A 13278-nucleotide genomic window follows, 5' to 3' on the forward strand; every position below is an offset into this window, starting at 1 on the left:
TTGGAACTCAGTCTCTTAGGGCTTAGAAGACATTATTAGACCTCAAGTGTTGTGGGAACTACAGAGACCGAGGAACACTTGCAGGAAACCATCCCATGGCCAGGAAGTGCTGTCACCGCAAGTGTGGTGACAAGTGTAGACAGACACTAAAGAGACAGAGTGTCCAGGCCAGCTATCTCCCAGGTGCCATCTGTCTAACCTCATGAAAGACATCTTTCCTATCAGGCCCCAGCTTCTTTCTTTATGAACGGAGAAAGTTGGACTTCAGTAGCGTTTTCCAGGCCAAATTATACTGCACACAGTGATTACATACATTTTTGTCCAGCCAGAATCAATTTTTCCATTGAGGAGCACGATTGTCCTCCAGCGCCAACCTCCCCCTCTTCCATGAGAATAAAGTTTTATCTGGGCCTACAGTGTATGTCCCAGCCTCCCTTGGCCTTGGTGTGGTCACATAATTAAGCTTAGACTAATGGGATGTGAGAGAAATGATGCATGCCTCTTCCAATTCATGCCTTCTATATGGATATATGAGTGTACCTTGGCTTCTTTCTCTCCTCTGGCTGGGAGATGAGGGATTAGAGCAGCTGTCTTGGGCTCATGGGTGGAAGCCCCATGTGGAGATGCCAGAGCCACCTACTAGTCCTGGCATCACCTGCTTACCTGAGAGAGAAATGTACTTTGTCTTAAGACCCTATATTTTGGAGTATCTTTGTTATAGCAATTTAGCTTGCATGTAACAAATAAAACCCCTTTCAGGGCAAAACTTCCCCCCTGGAGTCAACTGGGTAGTTCATTCTACCTCCTTTGGGGCTAATCTCCCAGTTTAGATAGACTCTCAGAGCTGTCTAAGATCAGCAAGGTCTCTGGTGGATTCCTGGAAAGGAAGACAGTGGGAGTCAGAACTTCTGGATGAACAGAAGGAGCTGAGGCTGTCCATGGTGCATGTCATGATGGGGGCAAGGGTGATAAATCCTCATTTCATCTTTGTTGGCCTTTCATGTGATTCTGGCCCCTATTGAAAGGAACAGGAATGCTGGGGCAGAGGCCAGGGGAGAGCTGGACAGGCCAGCAGCCAGCCTTACCTGCTCGGCCCCAGTCACGGTGTAGGCGTGCAGACTCACCAGCCCATTCTCCATCGCCTGTGCTGTATCTGTTGACTTCAAAGCAGAAAAGCAGACCAAGCATTAGACATCTACGGGTTCTTCAAAGAAATAGAAAAACACAGTCCAAACAGCCGCTGAGCCATCTGGGTCCCACTGACTCACTTGGGACTGATAGATGGCCTGGAACTCTTTTCTAGAGTGGCAGAGTTGGAAGGCCATTGGTTATCTGAGGCCCCAGGGATTTCATGCCTCAGGGAACCACCCCCATGAGTGATGGAAGGAACCCCATGGAGTCCTGAGGGCCTGGGTTACTCTCTCCACCAACCACATGTCATCAGTGAGACACGGCACAAATATGTCTGCTGGGACATTTGCAGGAGGCAGGAATCACTTGACACCCACATTGGGAGTAACTGGGGTTTAAAGTGCATCTTGGGCTTCTGGTGGCATTTTGGATTAGCGATGTGTGACTCAAAGCCCGTATGTTTCAAGATGAAGGAAGCATCCCCGCAGATAGAAACCAGATGTCTCAGAACAGACTCAAATAATTTGGAGGGTCACTCAAGCTTTTCAAAATGAATCATGCTGCCTTTGGGTACTGCCATTAGAGCCAGTGAGCATCAGAGGGCCCCGGGGGACTCTGTGTAAACTTAAGGCAAAATACAAAGGAGTGGTCCACAGTGGCAGGAGCTGCAGCCGCCTTCTCCAGTGCATGGTAAAACCCACTGGTTGCCTGGGAGCTGTAGCAGTAGGTCCAGGCTCTGGGGCAGCAGCACTGGAAGCCTTTTCCAGCCACTTATGAGCTGTGTGATGGTGAGCACCTTAGGTAGCCTCTCTGAGCCTGCTTTCTCTTCTGTGAAGTGAATTCTGCAATTTCTGTCTTAGAGGCAGGCTACTGCAGGGTTCAATGAGGTGACCCAGGTAATACACACTGTCAGTGTTCGTTAATGGTGGCAGCTTGCCATACCCTTCTTAGCTGAATGGGCCCCTGGCTGAGCATTCCTGGCTGAGGAAAGGCTTGAACTGGTGCAAAAGGGCTCCCCGTTGACTTACCTCACTTGGAGTGGCACAGGTAATCAGGGAGCCTGCCTTGATCGCTGTCTTCACTGCCTTCACCAGGTCCACAGGGGAGGAGTGCAGATGGATGTTGGTGATCACGCCTCCCGTGAGGTCCACCAGGGCATCCTCGAGGAAGCCATAGTGCAGATCGGAATAGGATCCGAGCAGCCTGGGAGGGGAACGGGGGATGAACCATCGTGGTGCCTTTGGTGAAATGCTCCGGGAGGGGAACTTGTGCACTGACCCTCTGCCTATTTCCCAGGTGAGAGGCTGCCTGGTCCACTCCTGACCATGGCCATCTACCTCCCATTTGCCTGGATGGAGATTCTAGCACTGTCTGCTGCTCCAGGGGCTCCTACCGTCCTCTGTACCTTCCTGCCCTGGTCCCCTAGGCCTGCACGGTCCCATAAGTGGCAGCACTGATGACAGGCTGGGTGTGCCTGTGCTAGAGCCACAGGCCAGGGGTTGAACCCTACCTTTGCCACAAATTTGGCTGCTTGACCTTGGACACATTAAGGAGCCTCATGGGGCTATGTTCCACATAGTGCCTGGCACGTGGTCATCCCTTAACGAGTACTGGATATTACTACGTTGAGTATCTCTTGCTTCCCATTCAGTTTAACAGCAGTGTGAAGTACTGACTGTGGGCCAGGGACTATGAGAGGCATGTGTTTAAAAACCCCGTTCTTGCCCTCTAAGAGCTCACAGCTATACCCTGATGCTGGCAGTGGTCATTGGGAGCCGCTGTTCTCACTCTGCAAACCCTGATCCAGAATTCCCATCCCCAGAATTACCCACTCACCCCCAGATTATGAGGGAGATCACTGGCTTAACTAAAGGTAACATAGGTAAGGATGAGTCTTACGTAACATAACCCAAAAGCTTAAAACCCTCACCCCCTTCTCCAAAGCATCTCTTCCTGCCACGCCACCTCCACCCCTGCCCATGGCGTTTCTGTTTCTGGGAGATGGGCAGGGCCAGACCCAAGAGGCCTACTGTTCCCCAGGAGAGAGGGTGGCCTGATCAGTCACAATGGAACCTCTCACGCAGCGGCCAGACAGTCAGATGTGTTTTGAGAACTTCAGCTCCCATCCATGGGGTGAATTGGAAGGGTTCCATGGAATTTTGAAATTTAGGCAGGGCAAGCTCACAAAGGATGTGGAACTGAGGCCAGATCAGGCAGGAGACCCTGGCATCAAAGACGCCCAGCAGGAGCCATACTCACTGCTGCCTCTGTCACTCTCGCCAGGGACCTACGCGTTCCTGTCCCCAGTGGGCAGGCAGAGGCCGAGCCCTTCGCAGGGCGGTAGGCAGTGGAGGAAGTCCTTGCTGCAGCTTTTGTTCTGGTAATGCAAAATCACACATGGATCAGGGCCTGGGTCCGTCCTGCTGCCCCCTCCAATTCGGTCTTCTACCCTGGACAAGACCCTTCCCCTCCCTGTCCTTGGCCTTTCATCTGGAAGCTGCAGGGTGGACTGGATCAGCCCTCAACACTCCTTTCTCACTGTTTCCACCTCTGACATTCTCTCCTCCTGGGGATCACAGAGAATTCCAGTAGATTCACTTCAGCAAATACGTATGTATCAAGCAGTCACTATCAGCAGGACACTGCCCCAGGCACGAATGCTTAGAAGGAATGGCTTAGAAAGCCTTTTATTAACGAAAGCTGAGGATTTCCAGAATGAAGGGGCATCTCTACAGGAGCCCCCATGTGACAGATTAATCTTGTTTTAAAACTGGTTCTAAACCTTATCCTCCTTCTCTCCCTCTCTCTGACCCAGGGTCTAGATTCTTCTCTCTGGAGCATTTGCTCAGTCAACTGTAGAGTTTTCTTTGGTGGTGAGCGTGCCTGGTTGGGGCTGAGCTCTGGAATCCCTCGCTGTCCCACGTGGGTTCTGGCTCCTGTTCCATCGACCAGGACATGGCTGAGTGTGCTGGAAATTCACAAGGACTGGGGTTTGGGAATCCGTTCCCCACCAGTGCGACCTCCTGCTCTTTGCAACAGCCCTTTCCTGGTGATATGCTCACGGCGCCTTTCCTGGCTTCAAACAGGGCTGTGCTAAAGAACAGCACTCCAGAAAAGCCGTGGTGGGGCCTGGCCCCTCCCTCACGTCACTGTTTCACTGCCTCTGGGCCCCATCTGACGTCCTGCACCCACGGCATCCGGCAGTCATCTCGGAGTCACCCAAGACAACCTGAGGCACCCCCTGCCACTCACAGCCAGAGCCCTTGGTGTCTTCTGAAGCTTTCTCTTACTACGCATCCACAATGCCCATGAAACCTGTCCCAGCAGCAGCTGGGTGTTTTGACAAGGAACTATCTTTCTGCTTTCTAAACATGAGCTCACGGATCCTGCTGATGTTCAGGAACATGGCAACTATTCTTAGCCCCCTTTGCTGACAGGAAGTAGAAAGGAGAGAGAGAGAGAACTGTGTTCACCGCAGCCACCACTATTCCTCATCACCTGAACCAGGAATTCTGAGACAACCTTGTCCCCATCCCTCTGCTTCAGCCTCATTTGGGGGAAATGTCTTTCTGCCCGGCAATCATATGAAAGAGGAAAGAATTCAGATAGAGCCGGAGCAGATGCTGAAATGCTGTAAAGAGTCTATAGAGGATGGTAAGCAGCCTACCAGCTCTCGTCCCTCAGTCTCCTCTCTTATTTCACGACCTCTGGGGAAAACGAAACCCTAACTATGGTCTTCATTTGACTTGACCAATTAATTTCCAGACTCCCCAGCTGCAAGGAGAATAGAAAGTTTGGAGTCCATGTGTTCACTGGGCTGTTGCCTGCTCTCTTGGAGGGAAGAGGTCCATCTCCATCTGGACAGATGGGCTCTCTACATTTGGGCTGTGGTCCTCGTGTGCCAGACACTGAGCTCCACAAGCAGCAAAAAGACAAATCATTTTCCTGTAGGACTGACAATGTCAGGGATGGTGGGAAGGCATGGGAAGTAGTGACTAGGGAAAAACGTGCTCACTCCATCCTCATCTGAGTGTGATCTTGGGCCAGTCATTTCACCTCACTGAGCCTCAGTTTCCTCATCTTTCAAAGAAGGTGGGGTTTGATGCTGACAGACATCCTTTCTGGCTCTGAAACACTGTAAGTCTATGTGATTCACCCCTGCATTTTAGAGCTTCCTTTTTTGGATAGTGAGGGGTGGGGAAGCTTTTAAACAGCTTTAATAGTTTGAGACATTTTATCCTCTGCTAGATTTCTTTAAGCAGTGGAATGCGGATGCCACGTCCATGTTCCTATTTGTTTTCAAGCTGAATGATTGCTTTAGGTCATCTGTTAACAAAATGGGGTCAAAGTCATCATTTCCTTCTGCAAGCTTTCTAATTCCCACAGGGAACCACTGGTCTCCCTGTTTTTACATAAGGATAAAACAAGGCCCTGAAGAGAGGAGGGCTGAATCCGTATTGAAAAGATAATGGCAGTGTTTTCATAAGTAGCTTAGAAGTGAATTAACCTCCCAAACATGTGGATTGGTTCAACAACCTTGGCTGTTATCTGGGCTTCATTCTCAAATGCTAATGAGCAGCTCTTTCTGACACTGGAAATGAACAAAAACTATAGTTTTTCACAAGTTTGCCTCAAAAAGAAAGAATGCACAAAAAGAGGTCTTGAGGCACCTCACTGTTTGGACTGTGACTTCCAGAAGGACCGGGACTGGGGTGGACTGTGGGGCTATCACCACCTCTAGGGCCCAGGACTGCACTCGGCAAGGGTGCAGAACGGATGGGGAAGATAATGATGTCCCCTGGCCAGGTGAGTAAAGACCCGGCAGGCCCAGCTTAACTACGTGCACCTACCACCCCATCACAATTCGGAGACTCAGCTTCTCCATGTGTGGGCCGAGAGGCTGGTTAGGATGATCTCCAGAATTTTCTGGATCTGTGATGCTGTCCACTCATTTTCTCCTCAAGGGTGTGGTCCTCTCTGCTTTCATCTGCTAGCAGTGATACCCAGCTCTGACACTTCCCTCGCCTCTTCACGGTGCCTGCCTCACACACAGCCTCTTCTGAGGGCAAGTGTCCCCTCCCCAGCTCGTGCCCCTTTGTAGCCACTTGACGCAGGTCATGGCCGATTGGACCGATGGGGTCCTGACCCAGGCTTGACCAATAAGACTCCAACTCTCTGGATTGGAATCAGGTACTGGGCGGGAAATTGGGTAGAAAGTAGCAGAAGGTAAAGACAAGGCTAGGCAGCCTGATGAGGAGTTCAGAGGAAGCAGGGGTCCTCAGAAAGTCGGAGCAAGGAGGCAGCAGAGGAAGATGCACAGCAAAGACAGGCACCTGGGTGGTAGTAGGAGGAGCAGGCCAGCTGCAGAGAGGAGCAGAGCAGAGCAGAAGCCACAGCAGCTGCAGCAAAACCAATGCCAGAGCCTTTCTCCAGGCCCTGGGGACCGGCCCCATGACAGTCCCGGCCCTTGGAACTCTGCATACCTTCCTGTCCTATTTCCAGGTGTGCCGCTTTCCCCCTTCATAATATCGTCACTGTGAGGTCTTGCTCTTTTTTTTTTTAATTTATTTGTTTCATTTCATTTCATGAATTTTCTCTTTTTTCTTTTCTTCCTTCTTCCTTCCTTCTATCCACGTTCTTTTTCTCCTCCACCCCAAGACAAGCACTTCAGGATGTGGAATGTGCACCTTTTGTTCGTATGTGTTCTTGTGAAATGAGAATTGCAGGGCACAGAGTTTCCATTTCCATAAATAACAGTACATGGGATTGCTTAGTGCCTCTTACCTCATTTGCAAAACCCAGAAAGCTGGAGAGTGCCAAGTGTTTGCCAGGATATGGGGATCCAGGAACCCCCAAATAGCACAGGAGGGAGTGTACATACAGGCAGCCTCTGAAGGACAACCTGACAATACTTATCTTGGCTCCATGCACGTCTCACACCCACTAAGGACACTTCTAGGGGACCGCGAGGACCCTGCCTCTCAGAACCGTCCCGGTCACCGTGCACAGATGGGATCTGTGGCTTCTGACTGCTGCATGGCTCTCCATGAAGTGTGTCCATCCATTGTACCCACTGACCTCAGTGATGGATACTCCATACCCTCCTCGTGGCAGTCAAGAACATCCTCAGATGTGTCCCCTTAAGGGCCCCTAGGAGTGTCCCTATTGGGTGTGAGAAGTGTGTGTAGCGAAGCGAAGTATTGTCGGGTTGTCCTTCAGAGGCTGCCTGGGTGCACACTCCCTCCCGTGCTGCTGGAGGGTCCTGGATCCCCACATGCTGGCGAGCACTTGGCATTCTCCAGCTGTTGCAGTCTCATAGGAGGAGACGGATGTGTCATTGCTCTTCGTGTTTACATTGTGTTGATGACGGAAAGTTTGAGTGTATCTTCATGACCTCTGTGGGTGTTTAGGACAGGGCCCTCTTCCTCACACACACATGTGCACCTCCCCCATCCACAGTCCTGCACACATCCACTTGAGTCAGTCTGAGAGCGTCTGTCCCAGTGCCAAGCACAGTGCCTGGCATATGGTTAAATGCTCAATAAACATCTGTTGAATAAAAGCAACCCAAAGAATCTAAGCACAACATGTGAATTGGGATGTTTATAAGTTCTTAAGCTTGTCAGCACCGAAAGGCAGTCCCTAAGTCATGGTATTTTGACCATATGAGAATGAGCATGTCCTGCCCCACACCCACACATAAATGCCACCTCATAGCAGCCACACCGGGTGCCCAACTGCCTGGACCACCCCAAGGATGGCTTTATTTGAATCACTCCCATTGTTAGAGATACCTCCTCCCACCTATCCCCTCTCCCCTTGCTGAAATCCTGCCCATCCTTTGAGGCCTCACTCAAATGCCATCACTTCCACACAGCCTCAGCCTGACTTTCTGTGAGTCAGAGAGTCAGAATTGTTTACTCTCTCCTCTGCCCTCTCGTCAGACTTTGACGAGAAATATTATTAAATATATTTCTTTGGGCCCTGATACCAGCCTTGCAATAATATCATTGTCAATACATATCTCTGTCCAGCCCCTAGCCCGCCCACTCTTCACTATGTGCCTGTGGGATCCTCCTGATGGCCCCAACACTGACCTTTGCACGTGGTGACTGTTTATGGAGACGCCCAGCCAGGTGGCAAAGGCTGCAATGCTCCAGTGGGGACTGTTTGCATTCCAGGTAGGCAGGACCAGCACTGAGACTCTGGGCTGATGGGTGGCGGGGTTGTACTTACTTGGCATAGGCTTTCTCCAGCAGGCAGGGCCAGAACTCTTGGTTTTTGTGGCGAGGACGCACAAAGAGGCACTTATCTCCCTGGACAGGTAGGCGGTCATCAATCACCACTTCCACCCACTGGCCACATTGCCAGAACTGGAAGAGAGCCAAGCATATGCTTTCAGACACAGCTGAGGCACGAGGGAGCTCCTGGGTCCCCCAACTTAAGCCAAAAGTTGTAACATGACCTCTACAATGTAATAACGAACTCTATCCAGAACAAAATCCCAGCCCAGGTTGCCAGGCAGGAGACAGGCATGTCATCTCCACCGGCAGATGGAGAAAATGAGTCACAGACCAACTTAGTCCAGGAAGATATAGGCAGGGAAGAAGCAGACTTGGGTTCTAGCTTCACTTTGCTCCTAAGCGTTGCCTCTCTTTGGCAAGTCCTTTGTGAGCTTTAGTGACACAAATGAGACTCTCCAGGTACTTCTTGTGCACAAAATGGCAATAGGGAAGCAATGCTACCAACAGAGGAGAGTGGTGGGGGCAGGGCTAGCATGACAGAGGCAGAGCCTGCAGGAGCTGAGAGCTTGAAGGAGGAGGCAGGATTTAAGCATGTGGCAGGGATACAGGGAAGGTATCCCAGACAGGAGGCACACTGTGGGCAAAGGCCTGGAGACAGATGACATGGATGGCTCAGGAGGACTGAGCAGCGACAGCCTCCCTCTGGCCCCTCTCTTCTCCTGTCAAGCTGCCCTGCCATTATAGCAGCAGAAAGGATACTGGCTGGTGTTGCTACTGCTAAGAGTGCAAATGAACCAGATGTTCCTCTCCAAAACAGACTGTTTGAATCTCTAGCATTCAACTCTGAATGGTTCACCCGGGGACATGGCCAAATGAGGAAAATTCATAACAAAACCAGCTTTTTGGATTCTCTTTGCTGGCCTCCCCTGTGTAGGAGAAGCAGCAGGGCTTCCGGCTTCAGCCCTGAGCTTTGGCAAAGGCCAATTTCCACTGGGTGGACTCCATGGAAAGCTGGGTGGATGGGATCGCTCATCCACATGGCCTTTTCCACATCTGGATGTCCCAGATGTCAGGCTGTTGCATCCAGCCGCAGATGCAATTTCAGAGCAGAGATAGAGGTTGAGACAGATATGTCAGTGGAGACATGTTTTAATAGTTGCTAATGAGCCAGTGCACTGTGGCGGGTTCTGCATAGCTGTGGACTTGCGTTCCTATTGCAATGAGCAGCAAGATGTGTCAGCAGTGAGGATGAGAGGCAACAGGGATGGTTTTAGGACGGTGATTACTAAATGCATCCGAAGCACTAAGAGAAGCTAATCCCAGTCCCTAGAAGGGAGTACCAAAAGGAAAATCTGGATTTTGTGCTTAATTGGGTGGCAGCATATAGTAGATAGCAGTCAGTCGGTGGAAATGCAGTTGAATGCTGGTCTTGCCTCTTATTACTTTAGCAACAGATGTTGGACAAGATAATTCTCTGGGACTCAGTTTTCTCATCTGTCAAATGGCAGTAGGAGTAAGAACTGCCTCATAGGTTCTGATTAGGATCAGATGAGATCATAAAAGGTGAGATTATGAAAACAAGATTGTAGTTATGAGAGTAGAGACTCCTTTTTAGTGGCCATTTGGTTCAGCACCTAGGACAACGCCTGGCACACAGTAGGACGTTAAGAATGAGTAAGTCCTGGCTAGAATGAGCTTCTCTGGTTAGTTCATCTTTCTTTCTTTCTTTCTTTCTTTCTTTCTTTTTTTTTTTTTTTTTTTTTTTTGCGACAGAGTCTTGCTGTCACCCAGGCTGGAGTGCAGTGGCACAATCTCAGCTCACTGCAAACTCCACCTCCCAGGTTCACGGTATTATCCTGCCTCAGCCTCCTGAGTAGCTGGGACTACAGGCACCCGCCACCACGCCCGGCTAAATTTTTGTGTTTTTAGTAGAGACGGGATTTCACTGTGTTAGCCGGGATGGTGTCGATCTCCTGACTTCGTGATCCGCCCGCCTCGGCCTCCCAAAGTGCTGGGATTACAGGCACTAGTGCCCAGCCTAGTTCATCTTAAAAACAACTCTTAGCCCTATCTTCCCACACCAGTAATGCTGACCAAACTTGCTCTCCCTATACAAAGGGGACATCAGATAAATTTGCCACTCTCAGAGACGATGCAAAGGGCCTGACCAGTGGTAAAGAATGAGGCCACCACCTGCATTTCCTGGTTCATGCCTCTGGGTGGGGAGGGCTGGCATTTGGATCATGTCTGTACCTTCCAAGAACCATGCTGGAGGTCATTTTGCCAACACCCAGTGGTCTGACAGGGAAACCAGAGTGTTTTAGGCAAAGCATCTGAGGTGACCTGGGCACTGGATAACTTTTGGAGAGCAGTACACAAGCTCGCAGCAATGAGAGGAAATCTACAGAGGTCAGGGCACTGCAGCTGCTTCTGGGGAACTGTGTGACTTTCTTCACCACCCAAAAGGGCAGAGTGTGCCTTGCCTGGGCCTTGAGTTGTCCTAACCACCTAAGTAGCTCCACCAATGCTGGGGACAAGTCCAGACACAGCTCAATCCTGGATCCTCTAGCTCACTCGCTGGTGTGGTCCTTGGACCAGCAGCAGTATCATCACCTGCCTGACAGAAGACCTAATATGCAAATAGCTGAATGTAAGGAGGCAAGAGCAAGATAAAGGAAGGGCCCAGAAATAATAAAGGGAAACTTAGTTGACTGGAAGGATACAGGTCTTCAGACTGAAAAATATCACTGAATTCCCAGACAAGATGAATTTTTAGCAGGTGTATATATAGATATATTCCAGAGAAATTTCTGAACTTGAAGGAGAGAGCCCTTTTTTTTTCTTTTTTTGAGATATAGTCTCGCTCTGTTGCCAGCCCGAAGTGCATTAGTGCAGTGGCACGACCTCAGCTCACTGCAACCTCTGACTTCCTGGTTCAAGGATTCTCCTGCCTCAGCCTCCCGAGTAGCTGGGATTACAGGCATGTACCACCATGCCCAATTAATGTTTGTATTTTTAGGAGAGACAGGATTTCACCATGTTGGCCAGGAATGGCCTCAATCTCCTGACTTTGTGATCTACCCACCTCAAGCTCCCAAAGTGCTGGGATTACAGGTGTGAGCCACCACGCCTGGCCAGCACTTCTTACAGACTCTCAGTTGGACAGAACACTTTGCATACAAAGTCAAAGTCCAGAGAATAGATTAACATGAGATGTTTCTTCTGCAGCACTGGAAGCTGCAAGACGACGACACAATGTTTACAGACTTTTCAGGAAAAGAAACATGATCCAAAATCGTAAACCTAACTGAAATATCATTTTTAAATGAGAGAAAAGGAAAAACTCTCACATATTCTGAGGAAATTATTCAAGGAAATTCTATCTAATAAAGATTTAATTAGAACAAAAATCTTAAGGAGAAATGAAGGGTGGGAGAAACAGTGGTAGGCAATGAGTTTCAAATATGCTTTTTATAAGAAACACACCTATAACCAAGTGAGCATTAAATTAACAATAAAGAAATGAACAAAAATATAACAGGGAAATGTACATAACAGGAAGCTAAAGTGGCAATAGGAATATCAGGTAAAGAGGAATCCAAGGCCAGATCATTAAATGCAACAAATAGGGATATTGTACAAATTTTGTTGCAAGAAGAAGATAGCAAGATCATAAACCTTTGGGTACCAAAGAACATAGCAGGAAAAGTGTAAAGCCAGAGCACCCGAAAACATAAGAAGAATTCTCCTAACAATAACTATGGGAGGAACTTCTCCCCTTTGTTATGATCTAAAGAATCAAGCAGACAAAAAATAAGTAAAGATAAAAGACATAATGACAGATAACACAATTGGAAATCATAGAGCTTGATTCAGTATGTAAAACTCACAACTATTGGATAATGTAGATTGTTCTTGTGTGTCCATGAGCCATTTATAAAAACTGCTGTGGGCTTGGCTAGAAATAAAACTACTTTATTAATCTCCCCAAATGCAGATAGTTATGAATTATATTCTCCAATTATAATAAAACAGAAACTCAGTAACTAAAAGATTACCCCTTGCAAAACTTAATCACTTGAAAATCAAATAAACTTTAAAGAAACAACCCCTATATGATAAAAGATACAAAATCTAAAATTGTATTATCTTAAAAATTAATAAAAGTAAGACTTTTTATATCAAAACCTATAGATACACATCTCAGAGGAAATTAAAAAGACTACGAATATTAAGTGTGAAGTTTCAGAAAATCACAAAAAACAATACAATCAGGAGAAAGTATAAAGGAATTAATAAAGATAGGATTGAAATAATTAGTTATATAGAAAACAAAACCTCAAAAGGAAAAGAATAGAAAGACTAATGAAAATCAAAAGTTGATTAGTTAAAAAAAAAAAAACAAAAAAAACCATACACACACAACACCCACATAACAGATTCATTGGATAAAGAAAAGCAGAATTAAGAAAAAAAGGAAAAGTAAAAATACAGCACAGATTGAGAAAGTAGATTTAGTCACAGATTACAAGAAGTTAAATGAATTGTCAGAGATTCATATAAGCAACTCAGTGGCAATATATTTGAAAATACCAAAGAAACAGTTGATTTTTCTAGTTCGAGTATAAATTTCAAGAATTAACTTCGGTAGAAGTAAGAGACCTGAACAGATCAATAGCTATTGAATACACTGGAAGAATTAAAGAAATCATATTTAAAAGGGAGGCAGGCCCAGGTAATTTCACTATCGTCTATTTTACTTTCAAAGAACAGTTAATCAATGATTAGCTTTCATTATTCTACTTATTTCAAATCAAGGTATGTAAAGCTCAATCAGCTTGTTTTAAAAAGCTAGCAGAACTTAAACATGATAAAAATAACATCAACTAGAAACCACTTTTAT

General features: G+C 47.7%; 1 protein-coding gene across 1 annotated transcript in view; it reads right to left on the minus strand.

The window, feature by feature from the left end:
• Window positions 1-13278, minus strand: part of LOC112604483 (calpain-13) — a 58725-nt gene that overhangs the window by 13097 nt on the left and 32350 nt on the right. The window contains exons 5-7 of the mRNA XM_025353517.1: window positions 8368-8504; window positions 2160-2334; window positions 1086-1160 (exon numbers count right to left, since the gene is read on the minus strand). Coding sequence (XP_025209302.1) covers window positions 1086-1160; window positions 2160-2334; window positions 8368-8504 — 387 coding nt within the window. The remainder of the gene's footprint in view (window positions 1-1085; window positions 1161-2159; window positions 2335-8367; window positions 8505-13278) is intronic.

This window comes from Theropithecus gelada, chromosome 13 (assembly GCF_003255815.1).
Source record: "Theropithecus gelada isolate Dixy chromosome 13, Tgel_1.0, whole genome shotgun sequence".
NCBI classification, from domain to species: Eukaryota; Metazoa; Chordata; class Mammalia; order Primates; family Cercopithecidae; genus Theropithecus; species Theropithecus gelada.